Source organism: Otolemur garnettii, unplaced genomic scaffold (genome assembly GCF_000181295.1).
Source record: "Otolemur garnettii isolate 467f Iridium unplaced genomic scaffold, OtoGar3 scaffold00013, whole genome shotgun sequence".
Classification (NCBI taxonomy): domain Eukaryota; kingdom Metazoa; phylum Chordata; class Mammalia; order Primates; family Galagidae; genus Otolemur; species Otolemur garnettii.
This window is the reverse complement of record NW_003852408.1, coordinates 2,686,031-2,701,736: the sequence shown is the minus strand read 5'-3', so window position 1 is coordinate 2,701,736 and position 15,706 is coordinate 2,686,031. Positions and strand designations below refer to the sequence as shown.

The 15,706-nt window shown below is 47.6% G+C and overlaps 1 protein-coding gene across 1 annotated transcript; it reads left to right on the top strand.

The window, feature by feature from the left end:
- Positions 1 to 6,933: 6,933 nt before the first annotated feature.
- SPATA3 (spermatogenesis associated 3) lies at positions 6,934 to 15,588 on the top strand. Its single transcript, XM_003784874.3, has 4 exons — positions 6,934 to 7,622; positions 11,064 to 11,235; positions 14,006 to 14,149; positions 15,461 to 15,588. Exons 1-3 carry the CDS (start codon positions 7,322 to 7,324, stop codon positions 14,109 to 14,111), a joined length of 579 nt encoding a protein of 192 aa, XP_003784922.1. The 5' UTR covers positions 6,934 to 7,321; the 3' UTR covers positions 14,112 to 14,149; positions 15,461 to 15,588.
- Positions 15,589 to 15,706: the final 118 nt, after the last annotated feature.

The following is a 15,706-nucleotide window of genomic DNA, read 5'->3' as shown; positions in this document are numbered from 1 at the left end:
AAAAAAAAAAAAAAAGAAAAAAAGGAATGTACATTTATCATACAAAAACACAGGTAAACAGAAAAAGCCCTCTATCAAAACCACAATGTACTATCAGCTCACCCCAGTTAAAATGGTCATTATCAAAAACACAGAAAATAAATGCTGGTGAGGATGTGGAAAAAGGAGAACACTCTTAGGCGAAAATGATAACATTTCACATCCCTATGAGAGTTAAAAATTAGAGAGTAGCTCAGCTGAGTGGTTCTAGCTCTGGATCTTTCATGACATTGCAATCAGGATAGCCCCTAAGTTTCCGGTGGTGTAAGATTGACTAGGGCTGAAAGCGTCCAACACAGCTCCCTCCTTGGCTGTTGGCTGGAGGCCTCAGATCCTTGCCATGGGGACTCCTCCACAGGACTGCTTGAGTGTCCTGATTGCATGGCACCTGGCTTCCCCCAGAGAGTTATCCAAGAGAGCAGAACAGAAGCCACAATCTCTCTAATTTTTTACCTAGTCAGGCACATGAATTGCCTATTTAAAAATAACTAAATAATTTTTCAAAATAATTAAAATCCTCAGACTATTACTATGTAGTCTAGTTCAAAAGTTGCCAAGCATCATCAACAGAATACTTTCATCTGAGAAATTTCACAAGAAAGCCCAATATGGCAGCCAGATTGGACAGCAGGTGGCTCAAATGGGAATGAGTACTAGGGACTATTTAAGTGTCTTTCACTCTCAGCTTACAAACGTCTGGGTTCAACCTTTTATCTGAGAAGAGCTTTCTGACTTTCCAAAGTTGGAAATAATTGCTCTTATGAGATTTGAAATGATAAAAGGACTATTCTTCCCTCCTTGGAGTCTTTTCTTCTGGATATTCCTTATTATGAAAATATTTTGTTAAAATTTTTTTAATCAAAAAGTTACAAACTTTCAAAGGAAAGAAAGATTAGTCATTTTGTTAGAACAGAAGTTACCAACCTAGTCTCACTGTGCCCTAAAAACTGTATACCCAGAAGGCTTTGCAACCTGAAGACTTAAAACAAGCAGGAGGTTCCTATCTCCTCATATTTCCTGGCTCACCTCTGTCTTCCCTCCTTCAGCCTCTCCCTCTAATCCTAGTCCAGGATTAACTTCCAGCAACCTCCCTGACACAGGGAGCCATGATCCTGTGTTCCAGTAGACACCTATGACTTGCAGCCAGTCTAAATCCCAGATCAACCATTCACTGCTAACTGAATTTGGACAAGTTACCTAACCTCTCTGAGCCTCAGTGTCTGCATCTGTAACCAACGAATGGTGCCCTCTCCACTGCTGGGTTGTATAAGGGGTATAAGGGTAATATGTAAAACACTCAACACGCAGAAGTCTGGGCTTCCTATAGAACTGGTACTCCCCAGTTAAGGATTGTCTGATAAAAGCTGGTTTAGAAAGAAAAGGTCAAGCCTCTGGCCGAGGTAGGGCCTCCTACCTCCCACAGTTATCTAAATTGTGTCTCCCTATCTAGGTCTACCAGTGGAAGGGCCATGGCCTGCATGGTGGGTGGGCAGGTCTAATTCATCCTAGATGAACCTCCAGCATCATTTTTTTCAATACAGTGACCCAGGCCCCTAGAGAAAAGCGACCAGTAAATTCCTGTGACCATGCAGCTAAGTAAAGAGGAAAGGGCTTTGTAGCATTCTCACCCACACTTTCCAGATGGAGGGTGAATTGAGTCTCATTGGGCCAAGGTGGAAAAATCAAAAGAGAAGAAGAAAGCATCCCCAACACTGCCCATTCTGGGCATTCTGCCCGTCCCGGTCTTTGGGAACCACCCATAGCCTGGGGCTCTTGGGGGTTTTAACAGGACTCCAGCTCAGGGTTTTCTAGTCAACAGCTTGCTCTCCAAAATCCTTTAATACTTTAAAATTTTCAGAATAACTTGGCAAAGCTTATTTTTAAAAAAACTAACAATGGGAACAATTTTCCCCACCATTGGGTTTCCAGTCTCTGCAGCTGTCCTGGGTCCCTGTCCCACCTCCCCAGGACACTATTTACTTGTCCCATGTGCTGGCCAGCTACGCAGTTTTGTGCTTTTTGCATTGTTTTCTTTTCCAGAACACCCTACCTAACATTTTGACAGGTAGGGTACCCACACAAGGCTGGAACTGAGGAGACCCCAAACTATCTCCTGCAACCTCACCAGTCCAGGACTCTGGCCCCCAGATCACTCAGCCAGCAGATGCCCAGGTAAGTCCTGCCTCCCAGGCCACAGCCACTCAGAGCCGCCACTCTGCTCCTCAATGGTTTGTGAAAGTTCCAGATGCAGTGAGCATCCCAATCCACTGCTTTTCAGGTGCCCCAGGTTTTACCTGGAGGCTGCATGGGACAAAAGGATGCACCTTTTGACACTACAGTCCTACAAAACGGTGGAGATGCTAATCACAGACCGCATTAAACCAGCAACTTGCCTAAGTTAGAAGATTTCCAGGGAATAGCAGGGCAGAGGCCCTTGGCCACGACAGAAAGAGGCCGGGCGCAGGGGTATTGTGACATGCTTTGGGAAACCGCGGCTTTGCCTTGGCCCACAGAGGACCCGACCCAAAGGGGCAAGGAAGCCGGACCGGACATGGAGCAGTGGCAGGGGGCCTGGCACCCCGGAAGTCCTCAGGAGCCGAGGGCTGAGGCTCAGCAACAGGCTCCCGTCCAGTCCATCCAGGACAGAGGCCAGATGCTGCTGATAAGCGAGTTCTGGAGGCAGGATGAGTGCAACATGACCCTGCACAACTGTCTGGGGGACGCCGCGACCGATCAGCTCTCCGGACCCTCTCCCAGCGGTGTCATGAGCGTCCAAAGCACTCCCAGCAGCTGCGCCACGCGGCGGCCCAAGCGCTTGGGCAGCAGCTCCGCGAATGGCGACGACTGCCCGGCAGCGAAGTTCCAGCGCTTCACGGATCAGCCGCAGCACTGCAGGCAGGAGGCCGAGGAAGTGCTCGAGGAGCCCGGAGCGCTGCCTGGGACCTCCAGGCCCTGGGAGGCGAAACACCAGGCGGCGACGAGATGCCAGGCGCCGCCGGAGCGGGGCTCGCAGCTGCTTCTAGTGCTGTGCCGGGCATCGGCGCTGACATCGCAGCTGCCGCGGCTACAGCTGCTCCTGCAGCAGGTGCGCGCCCGGAACCGCCGCCAGCCCGCCGCGCTCCTCGGGATCATCGTGCAGCCGCAAGCCGGCGAAGAGGCCGAGGCACGCTGCCGCATGGAGGCCCTGCTCAGCAGCGTCTTCTTGCCTCACAGCCCCGCCGTGGAGGTGCACACCGCGGTATTCCGCCCCGGCCGCCGCGAAGGCATCCTGGACGTCCAGCGCGCCGCTGGCCAAGCGCCCAGGGCCTCCCTAGTGGATGAGGAGACCCAGACCGATGGTGAGGGGCCTGAGGACAGGGGACTGGGAACCCCTGGACGCCGCGGGTGCCCCGGGGAGGAGGGACGCTCAAATACGGAGTCCTGTCCCCTGAGATTACTGCTCACCTGAGTAGCCGACAAACTGACGCCACAACCCCTCACCTGGTGCCTCCAGGAGTTTGGGGTACAGTTTTAGTGGAGGTGAACTAGATGTGCTCTCTGGGGCAATCTCAGCGTCAAAAGTCTTCCAATTAATTTAATTTGGAGGGCTACACTATCCACCTATTCACTCTACCCACAACTCAGGGCACATTTCCCACTACTTAGAATCACGCTTTTGTAAGATATTGATTTGGGATTTTTGTGGGACCAGGGGCCCCACTTCCTCCTCTCCACATCCGCTTATTCCTTGCTTGGTCCTTTAGTCTTCTTCAGGGAATAACAGTTACAATAAAAACATGTCCACAGCCAGCCAGGCTCTGCTCTAAAGGCTGTTATCATCTAATCCTCACGACAAGCTTCTAAGGATGGTACTTATCAGAGTCGCTGGACTACTGCAGAATTCTCAATCACAGCCTTGAAAAGTTCCTATCAGGGAATCCAGGCCTGTAGCTCTGGGGAGTTAATCTGTGGGTCTCAGCAGTGGGCTTTTAAGTGAGCACCACGTATTGTACCTTCTGTCCCTAGAGGCCCCTCACAGCTTCACCCTTCCAGGGGCAGCAGTCGGGACTAAGGATGTGCTCTTGGCAAAGGAGTGCAAGCCTGGGATATTCAAGCCTCTGCCACCCTCATGGGGACCAGAGCAAGCCGTCCTCTCTATGGACCAGTTTCCTGCTCATGTGATGTTGTAACAGTGAAGAGCCAGTTCATGTCTGAGGCACTGTCCAGCTAGTTTCAGGACAAATGGTGACATGATTGTTCTGGGTGCCCAGGACACATCCAGGGGCAAGAACCATCAGAGGCCTTCTGGAAGGGGTTTATAACTCCCACAAGACCTTTTCCTGCCTATCAAACTTCAAATCTCCTTAGACTCATTCTTCTCCCTCTCCTAAATAGTCTGCAGTGTTTTCACATGGCTGGCATGCCTGGTTAGGAAAGCCCCTTGCCTATGGATTACTCTAACCAGGATCTTCAGCTGAGGCTAGAAATCAGCTCTATAGTGAGGAAGCCTAAAAGTGCCTTGTCCCCGTCACTCATATGCACCTTCCTGCTTTCACAACTTCCTGCTTGCTCTCTCCTGCGTTCACGTTCATTCTATTCAAGCAGCTTGTGTTGAGCCTCTACTCTATTTTTTTATTATTTTTTTCATTTTTTGGCTGGGGCTGGGTTTGAGCCTGCCACCTCCAGCATATGGGGCCGGTGCCCTACTCCTTTGAGCCATAGGCACCACCCGGAGCCCCTACTCTACATGGTCCTCTGGGGTCTCCACGGTCTTGGGGTTGTGCAGAATGTGATCCGTGTCATACAAACAGGTGCTTTGGGGCTAGAGAGGGAAAGATAGTTTCTAGTTGGGGATCTCAAGAAAGGCTTTATAAGGAAATAAATACACTTGACCATGGGAAATTCTTTGATAGAGATGGGGGAGGCAGTAATAAAGGGGAAGGGCTTCCAAAAAACGCCAGAAATCTAGGCCTATTCACAGGACCTCTGGTGCTCACTGTTAGCTAGAGCTGAACAGAGGTAGCAGCATGGTGGCAATTAAGCCTGGGGCAGAGGATTATGTCCATATTATAGAAGAATCATGCTTCCAGGCTAGGAACTTGTGCTCAAGCAGAAGGCCATTCTCCAAAGGAAGACATTCTAGCAAAGATCTATTGCAGTCTCATTCTTCCTCATTCTTCTGGGACAACCTCTCATCCAAGAGTGCCCTCTTTCTGCTTCTTGGGACCACCTTACTAAAGGACCCACAAACATTTTCGCTGCTGCCATAGAAAAACTCCCCCCTCCTCCCTAAGCCTGTCCTAGTTCCTCCATCTCTCTTCTGAGGAACAGAAACCTGTTCTCTCTGCGGTTTGACTCCTTTGGGTGAAATGGAATGTTTCTTTCATTGCTGAAGGAAATTCTACCTATATATGTCTACCCCTATCTGATTCATTTAAACCAGTGTTCTCAACCAGGGAGCAATTTGACACCCCACCCAAGGGGACATTTGGGAATGTCTAGAGACATTTTAGGTTATCATGGGTAATGGAGAGTGGTAATGGGTAGAGACCAGGGATACTGGTAAAATTCCTACAAAACACAGGACACCTTCCCCCCCCCCCAAAAGAATCACCTACCCTCAAATGTCATTAGGGTTGAGGGTGAGAGACTCTAATTTAAACCAAGTTGAGGCCCTCAGTCAAAGCCCATTGGTATCTGAAATCCAATTAGGAGTTCCAGAGCTATCTGCTAAATCCCAACAGGGTTTCTGGCCTGGGTTTCTAGTTTCTCTGATTCTAAGTGGGATCCCCTTAGAATCCCCCTAAGTGGGATCCGTTCTCTCAACTTCAGAGAATTACCATCTTCTTATAGAATCATCTCTCCCAGACCTGGCTCATGCCAAAGTCAGCCAAGTAAAATGTAATCCTCTTAATCTGAGTTTCCCCTTAGTTCTAATCCTTCATACCTTTAGCTTGTTTGTTTTTCTTCAGGGATTTTTTAATTCTTTAATTTAAAGCACGTGTAATCATTGAACTCCCTGTTGCCTTCTGCAGTCATGAAAAGAAAGAACCCTGAACTGGAATTCAGCCCTGCTGAAACCAGCTGTGTGACTTTGGAAAAGTGACTCAACTTCTTCACACTTGCTGTCCTCTTATGCAAAAAGATCATTGACAAAGTCCTTTCAAGCTCTAGAAGCCCTAAAATAGGTCCTGTGGTTTCATGATTGGCCTGGCTTGGAAACTCCTATGAGCCCTTTTTATCTAGGTAGGCCTGCCCTTAATCCTTATCCTGGGGCGAGTTCATGGGCTTAGCAGTCAGATACTTACCTGTTTAACTTGGTGGAAGCAGTCTTCTAATCTGAATGCTTTTTATGTTGCAAAGTGTGAGGTTTAGATCATCTTTTAAAAAAACTTTTCCCTCTTCCATCCTAAAATGAAAATCACATTGTTAATTTAGAGAAAGGTTCGTGGTTCCCTGTGTGGCACTACTACGAGTTTGGGGGTTTGGGAGATGGTCAGTGTGTGGTTGCCAATGTAATGAGTTTGAGAAAATTTTAGTTTTCTGAACAGCCATTACATTTTCTGGAATAATTCTCCACCAAATGCAAGGGTTCTTATAAAACTAAAGCTACCCCTGCCAATCTCCATTCCCAAATGTCCCCTTGGGTGGCATGTCCCACATTGAGCGAGGGAAGGATTTGAGAGGAGGAGAAGGTTATTCTGAGATAGTAGAAGGCTCTGGGCATGGAAAGTGAAACCTTCAAAGAAGCTCCAAATCTTCAGGAAAGTTACCTAAAACTCACTAGATGCATGCTGAGCATTTTTTCTTTTCTTTTCTTTTTTTTTCTTTTTTTTCTTTTTTCTGGTATGTGGAAACCAGTGACAGAGCTGAGAGTCACATCCCAAATGTCTTAGAGCAAAAGACATAGCTCACATGAACCCAGGAACACACCAGCGGACAGGTGCCTGAAGGTGGCGCTTCAGTCGCAGAATCATGGGGTGTAGTTGTCACAGGCTCTGCAGCAGGCACAACCAGGCCTGTGAGGGGCAGGGCAGCTGCTGCCCTTGCCCTGTCTTGGCAGGGTGGGAGCAGGGAGGACACCAGGGTGGTGTCCGAGGAGAAGACTGTCTCTGGAGCCCCGCCATAGGAGCCAACCTGGCTTCTATGACCTCACAGGAGGCATGAGTGACTGTCCTCTGTGGGGCCCAGGTCCAGTCAGAGGCCAGAGCCAGACCCCTAGGGCAGAAGACAAATGGCTCCCAAGGAGCCGGGAGATTAGGCAGCTCCATGTAGGTCCACATTTAAGTTGGGAGGCCTCACCATGAAGAAGGGCAAAAAGAAAAGGACAGAGGCCAAACGCAGCCGAGATTTCAACACACCGCCTGCTACCATTGACTCCCTCTCACAGCAGCCCAGCCCTGAATCCAGCTCACAGCAGCCTAGTATTGAATCCAGCTCACCACAGCATAGCTCTGACTCTACTCCACAGCATCCTAGCCTTGAAACCACCCCCCAGCAGCCTGCCGCCCAAACCGTTCCATCTTCTGAAAAATGCCACTCCTCTGGGCGCCTGGTACCTTCAAAAGCTGACCAAAAAGCAGCCCCTCAATCCAGAAAAACAGGTGGGCAGTCTTCTAGCTTCAGCAGTTCTAGCTTTCCTGCTGATGGAGTCTTGGGGAATGCCAGAGGCTGGTTCTGATAGGACGGTGGTGTATAGTTAACGTGTTCTAGACTGGTGCTTGTCAAGTGTGAAGGGTTTTGTTTTTGTTTCTACCCAAGAGACCAGGATTCCTGGCTTTTGTCATTCCTTACCATCCTGAGTCTCATTGAAGGCAGCCATGCATACATATTGTGGCAGTACTTGTTTGTTAGAAGGTAGAAGTGCCTCGTGACTGCTAAAAAATAAAAACCAAGGATGCACTAATAGCAGAATAGGTTTAGAATGAGGGAAATGGTCGTACTGCTTTTCTGTGTCCTCATCAGGCTCTCCTTGTCGGCTGTAAATGGTGCCTTAAAAACTAGTTCAAAGAAGATAGTCCAGATTACCAGGTTCAGGGAGATAAGAACTATTTGGTGTATGACGATTGGTTGAGGGAATTGGAAGATGTCTGTCTGCCGGGTAGAAGGTGTGAGTAGACTTACTCTATTTTGTTCCCAGAGGTCTGACTAAGAGTCCATGGATAGAGTAAACCAGATAAAATACAGGATTCCCGGTTAAATTTTAATTTTAAATAAACAACAAATAATTTTCTAGTATATGTATCCCAAATGTTGCATGGGCGCTCTGCATTTTCATTTGCTAAGTTGGCAACCTTACCCATGGAAAATACTAGAAACAGACAGATTTCTGTTCAACCTTAAAAATGTTCCAACAATTAGCTCTATCTGAAAATAGAATGACCATTGGGAAAAGTGGTTCCCCATCTTCTTGGGAGCTAAACAGAATATGGATAAGCATTGGATTGTGTGGAGGAAATTTAAGCGAAGTTTAGGACGTAGGCTGGTTTATACTAAAAATAATGGAATAGCTACTTTTTGTCACTGAGCATTTACTGTGTACAGGTTCAGTTATCATCTCCATTTTATAGATGGGGAAACTGAGGTTCATTGGAGACAAACAAGTCATTCTTTAGTAGGCATTGGTGGGGCAGAAAGAGGAATCTCACTGTGTTCTGACTCCAAAATCCTCACTCTTAACCACAGCACTGACCTTTCAATTTCAAGAGGTTTGGTGATCTCCCTAAGAGGAAGAAAATTTCTCTCTGAATGTCTCCTGGATCTGCCTTAAGCCAGTGCCCATGGCTTTGTGGCCCTAAACAGGCCACATTCCCTGGGCTTTAGTGTATCCCTCTGAGATGGCTGTGTGTAAAATAAATGAGATTTTTGAGGAAGAATGCTGAATCCAAAGTGTCACCATGGAACTATCTTTCTGTGGCCCAAAATCAATTAGTTCTTAATATATGGTCATAATCTGGCGCATTATATGTCTCACATATTGTGATCATGAGCCTCTGAGAAAAACATTTCTGGATTACAGTCTTCAGAACTAGTATTTTCATTCCCAAATCTGTGGTTACAATGAACACCCTACTCTTCTTCCAAAGAAGCTTTCCCCTTCGAACCAGAATGAGGAGGAGGAATGTTGGAGATATAGGATGAGGGCCTGTATTTTCTATAATCCAGACTTTTTGTGTGCATAAAATATTGTAACTCAAGAAAACACAAGTTTTCCACTGCAGTAATCAAAAGATGAGTGAGAATAAGTGTGAATAAAGACGTAGAGAGAGTAAGCCTCGTGCATTGCTGGTAGGAATGGAAAAGGTCAAGCTGCAGTGAGAACAGTCTGGTAGTTCCTTAGAGGACCATGAAGTTACCCCATGACTGAGCAGTTCCACTCTTGGGTATACACCCAAGAGAATTAAAAATGTATATGCACACTAAAATTTATACATGAATGTTCATAGCAGCATTCATAATAACCAAAAAGGGGAAACAACCCAAATTTCCATCAACTGATGAATGGATAATCAAAACAACTATGCTATGAAATACCACAATATAATGAATACAATAAAATACCATTTGGCAATGGTAAGAGATGAAGTACTGATGCAAGCTACAACATAAATAACCTTGAAAACATTAGGCTGAGTAAAAGAAGCCAGTTCCCCCCAAACCCACATATTGGATGATTCCATTTGTATAAAATATTCAGACTAGGCAAATTTATTGCCAGAGACTGAGGGGAGAGAGGAATGGAGAGTGACTACTAATGGGGGTGGAGCTTCTTTGTGGGGAGATGGGGAGATGGTAATGTTCTGAAATTACACGGTGGTGATAGTCACACACCTTTGTAAATACACTAAAACCACTGAACACACTAAGAGGGTGAAGGTTATGTCCTGGGAATTAATATCCTGATTTTAAAATGTTCTTTAAACTAAAGAAAGAACAGAGATAAGTCTTGCCTTTAGAATTGCCCTTTCTCCATTCCAAGATGGGCAGGTGGAGTTGACCATTAGCTTCATGAGCTTACGGCTGGAAGAATCTGTAGCTCTGTGCAGAAGTTGAGTAGGAAATAGGAGGGAATTATCCAGCCAGAAATTCTCTTGCCAACACAGAGTGTCTACTCTGAGTTCTGCTGGGATCCACCAGAGGAGGACAGAAATGGAGGATATATTTGGGAATGTATTTCCAGGACTGTAAACTAGAGCAGTGATTGTCTTCTTCTGGCTGGATCAATAGACCCTAGATCAGCAGTTCTCAACCCGTGGGTCGCGACCCCTGTGACCCTTTCACAGGGATTGTCTAATATCAGATATTTCCATTATGGTTCATAGCAGTAGCAAAATTACAGCTATGATGTAGCAACTAAAATAATTTTATGGTTGGGGTTCACCACAACATGAGAACTGTATTAAAGGGTCACGGCATTAGGAAGGTTGAGAACCACTGCCCTAGATAAATGGATCAAGGCAGCTCCAGTTCCAGGAATCTCAGTGCAGCCTCTTATGGGAGGAGCAGTCAGCAGCTTGCATGACTTTCCACAAATTCGGTTAAATTATTAAAAGTTAAAAATTCTGTGTTAAGGTCCACTTTTGCAATCTACTATAATCTATAAGGGCACGTCCCTTATATTCTTTGAGCCTCAGTTTCCTTATTTGTAAAACGAGACTAACAATATTCCACTGCACAGGATTGTTGTAATAGTTAATGGAGATGGGTAATGACGTGAAGTAGGGAGCACCAACAGGTGTAAGCTATTGCATTGTTATTACGATTACTATCATTATCATCCCTAGGTAGCAGTCTATAAACAGCTGTTTTCCTATGGTTAGTCTTCCACTTGGTAAACCAACATTTCGTGGAAGAACTGCTTTCGTTGGGTAGTTCTGTCCCAGATCCTCAATGATGCCTTTTAAAAGTCTAGTGTTTTCCCTGGTAATCCTACAGCTTCTGCGTGAGCAGTGTGACTGTCAGTGGAGCCTTCTGGGACTGTGTTCCAGCCAGTCCTCAGTCTCCTGGAGCGGTGCATCCTCATCTCTCTCTTTCTGTGTCCCCAGGGCCTCAGCTGCATCTGGCCCTGCATACCTGCTCCTGTGCCCTGTGCCCTGGCAGGTCCACTTGCTGGTGTCGTCTGGGGCTATGCCATAGCCGCATCTTCGGTATCCTTCTGCCTCGGGACTGGCAGATCGTGCCAGGGAGAGGATTCCCAAACCTTCTCACCTTCTACAGGTTCCGATTCTAGGGGGCTGGAGCCTCAGGGCACAAGTTCCCAGGGCCAGGCTCTGTTCCCAGACCTTAGCAGTCATGGGTAACTTCGTTTCTCTTGAGAATCAGATGCCAAAAGGAAAGCCTTCCCTGAGTTATCCCCTCTGGGGTTTGGCAGGCGGGGCCCTCTCTAACCAGATGCACCTTCTAGGCCCCCCACTTGCATGGAGAAGTGGCAGTTTTCTCCCATGCTGCAAATTGCTTCTTTAAAGATCTCATTTTTCTTTTCTCCAAAGGTGCTCTTTCTTCCCAGAGCACATCCCCACAGCCCTTCCTAAATTTCATGTCATTCAGAAGCTTTGGATTAAACACTGTTTGGCCATGCACCTCCATGGCCGCCTCTGTGGCCTATACCACAGATGGGCTCTAGGTTCTTGACCTGCAATGAATTTCCCCCTCCCAAATTCAGTAATAGCAACTGATTATAACTCCTGTCCACATAATCAAAAGACCTCAGCCTCCTTCAGAGTATGGTCAGGTTCTTTCCACGAGTCCGCACAGGAAACATGTGCCCCCACGCTGCTGTGTCAGTAGCAGCCCCCAAAGCATCACCCACAGTATCTGCCCTCCTTTACACTGCCACAAAGCCTGCAGAAATGTCATGGCTGCTACTGTCCCTCAGGGAAGACCCTGGTCCATGACAGGAGAACAGACTGAAGATGACACCTGTTCTTCAGAGCATGGGCTAGGAGGGAGCTGACAGATCTCCAGGAAGAGGCCCTTCCCCTTAGCAATGTGTCCCTAGCCCAGGAGCAGAGCTTCCCCTCCTAGTCCCCACTCCTGTCTGTAGTTGAAAAAAAAAAAAGTCATCTCTTCTACACCTGGAAAGAAGCCAGCATGTGTGGAGTATGTGGGAAGAACATACCTGGAGCCAAAATACACTCAATCAGCTAGTCAAGTCCCCTCAAGGAAGGCCTGCCTGCCACCATTCAGGACTTTGCCCCAACATACTTGGTACTTCCATCTATCTGTGGCCAAATTGTGCCTGGGGTTCATAGTGGTTGAAAACCAACAAGTGTTATTGAGGAAACTTGCTCTGCAGGGGTGACTACCTTGTTTCCCCAAAAATAAGACCTACCCAAAAAATAAGCCCTAGCAGGATTTCTATGCATTTGTTAAATATAAGCCCTACCCCAATAATAAGACCTAGGGATGAGTGTGGCTAATGCAGATATGCTGCATAGCCACACCATGCATTTCAGCATGGAGCAGTAAGGAAGACTAGACTACCTTTTGTCTGCCACAGCTCCTTTCTCCGAGCCGTTCACATTTGGGCGGGTGCATGTGTAGTAACCAAGGTCGCAGGCATCCTATTGCACGTGCAAACGGCTAGGGGAAAGGAGTTCACACATCACTAGCACCAGCCCCACCAATAAGGTCTGCTCCCCCTGTCATGTTCCAGAAGAAGATGACTTAAGTGTATTCGAATAAATGTAGATTGTTGTATTATACTTAATAAATATAAGACATCCCGGCTCGGCGCCTGAGGCTCAAGCAGCTAAGGCGCCAGCCACATACACCTAAGGTGGCGGGTTCAAATCCCCAGCCCGGGCCCACTAAACAACAATGATGGCTGCAATCAAACAAAAAATGGCCGGGCGTTGTGGCGGGTGCCTGTAGTCCCAGCTACTTGGGAGGCTGAGGCAGAAGACTCGCTTGAGCCCAGGGGTTGGAGGTTGCTGTGAGCTGTGATGCCATAGCACTCTACCCAGGGGGATAGCTTGAGGCTCCGTCTAAAAAAAAAATAAAAAATAAGATGTCCCCTGAAAATAAGCCCTAGTGTGTCTTCTTGAGAAAAAAATAAATATAAGACATTGTCTTATTTTCGGGGAAACATGGTAGGTGCTAGGAGGGAAACCAGAACAGGGAACCTCGCCCTTAAACTTGAACGGTCTGCATGGTAAGCTAAGCTACATGCCTTAAGAAACCAAAATGCAAGATAGAAAAGGCTCTGTGTCCTATAGGTGGATGGTGTAGTGACAGCAGCACATGAGCTGAGTCCAGAAGGATCTTGGGATCTTCTGTGGTTTAAAATGCAAAGGGGGAGCATTCTAGGTGGAGGAAAAGGCAGAAGCAAGGCTCAGAGTTAGGGGAGCAAAGGGGCAGAGGCAAGACACAATCTGGCCAGGGCAGGATATGTGCTTTTAATTCTGACCGAAGTTTAGCACCTGCACCCACAATCTTCGCATTTCTCAAAGGAGCATAACATTGGCTCCTGGCTTTAAGTGCACATTCACATTAAATACAAATTCCTATTTTTGTAGGGTTTTTATCAAAATGGATATTGGATTGTTTGAATGCCTTCCTCGCAATCATTAGCATCATCATCTATTTTCTTGGCCCTTGTAGTGGGTGTAATATATTATTTCCTGAGGTTCTTCATCTCCAAAATGGAGTGAAGTGAGAGAACCCACCTCACAGGGTTGTTGTGGAGCTTGAGAAAGACACTGGGTGTGAGGTGTTTCGCGCAAGGCTGCCTGGATCACCTTCCTACGCTGCTCCCCCTCTCAGTCTCCAGGGCTCCTGGCACCCCAGACCAGTTCATCCTCACATCCTGAGGGGCCTTGTTGGAAGGGTGGGGGGAATTAAGTGCTGTCCTGAGAAGAAGCTGGCTAGTGGGGAGATGAGTAATTCCTGCAATGCTGAGGGGACCACAATTGCCGCTGTCTCCTGCCTGTAGTCAGGCACTAAGGCCCAGCTTCCCATGACTCCCATTTTCTGCTTTGCTCTACAGAAGACCTAGAAGAAAACTCTCCACTCAACGTATCCCATGTCTTCCAAGCCCTTGGGACTGTTGCTGTGGCTCTGGGGGCCCTGGGAGCTGCCTACTACATCACTGAATCTCTGTGAACAATCCCCCAGCCCCACGGTCTGGCAGGTGCGTGGACTCCTGTCCTGTCTCTGAATAGAGGTGGTCTTTACAGGTGGGCTTGAGAGCTAAGCAACTCGTTCCTGGCCTCGGGGTCAGCTGGCATGGCTCTCCCAGACAGAGCTCAGGCCTGGTGGTTCTGATGAGGTTTCCCCATGTACCCTGCTATGTCTGTCGAATTATCACTGCAGTGACCACTTGGACACCAGTGTAGAGATCAGTGCTAATTGGCATCTGCAGCTTGAGATGTCAGCAGGCCCTGGCTTCTTCCGGACTTTCCTCTGCCGGAGCCCAGGCTGTGGTGTTGTCTCCCCATATCATTTAACTGACACTGCAAGTCTAAGGGTCTGATTGAAGTCCTGAAGTTTTAGTGGTTATTAGGGACAAGGTGGGTGCATAATCACCTGTAGATCTACCTCCAGGACTGGGGCTGGGGTTGCTTCCCACCAGCTGGGTAAAAGCAGGGTGGCCATCCAAACCAGACAGGGCTCCTGCCAGCAAGGAGGAAGTGAGATGGGTGGATGCTGGGAGCGGGCAGCAGTTATGACAGGGAAGAGTGGTTTTAAAGGCGATATGGTGGCTGTTTGCCGGAAGAACTCAAATGGGCATGGCCTCCTGGCTTGGAAGCCAGGGAAGTGCTTTAGCCAGGGAAAGCCTCCCTGAGCGTGTGAGAGTCAATGTGGGGTGGCATGGAGTGCATTGCTGGGGTACACTGAACCCTCCTAGCCTCTGTAGGCTCAGCTCTTAGTCAAAGCAGTGGTCTGATGTCCCTTAGTCAAAGCAGCAGTCTGATGTCCCAGAGTAAAGAAGCAGCTGATGACAGCAGCAAAGCTGCTTCCTCTTAAGGGAAAGACACTTCCAGAATTTTCTTCCCTAAAGCTTGGGGAACCTCTCTCTCAGCGGCTATCTTGGCTGATGAGAAGGCACTAACAGCAAAGGGCTTCTTTCCCACCCCCTTCGGGCACCAATGGTAGTCAAACTCCCCTACACACACCAGAGCCTGGCTTTGGGGAGGGAGGTTCCAGGGTAGCTGGGGGGCACTTCAGGGAAGGAGAAGAAACAGGAAAGGCACTGGCACTGGCTGAGCCAAGGAACACGCCAGACACCGTGCAAAGGGCATCACTGCCTAGGGTGTCTGGCCAAAAGGGAAAGTGAGTGTGAAGAACAGAAGAGATTCGAATCCTAGATAGTTAATTTTTCCACCAGAGTTGTCTTAACTGCTAAACCTTCACCAGGAAGTTATAAAACTGAAAAGCCACCAGAGTTCCATGTCACTGAATGTTCACTGTACTAACGGCTCTGTCCTTATTTTTCTTATAGATCCAGTTTCCATCAAAGGATCTCACTTGTCACCAAAATAAAGAAAGAACAAAAAAAAAGAAAAAAGAATTCTCTATTGTGTTTTACTCAGAGACATAAAAGATGGACTTTGCAAATGGGTAGGGAGGTAAGTGTGGGGGCCTTGGTGATTTTTTGGTCCACAGGTCAACAGAGTGGGAGTCCGACGTTCCTGCTTACACACAGGCCCAATGTGGAACAACTTTCTGTGCACACAACCGCAGAACA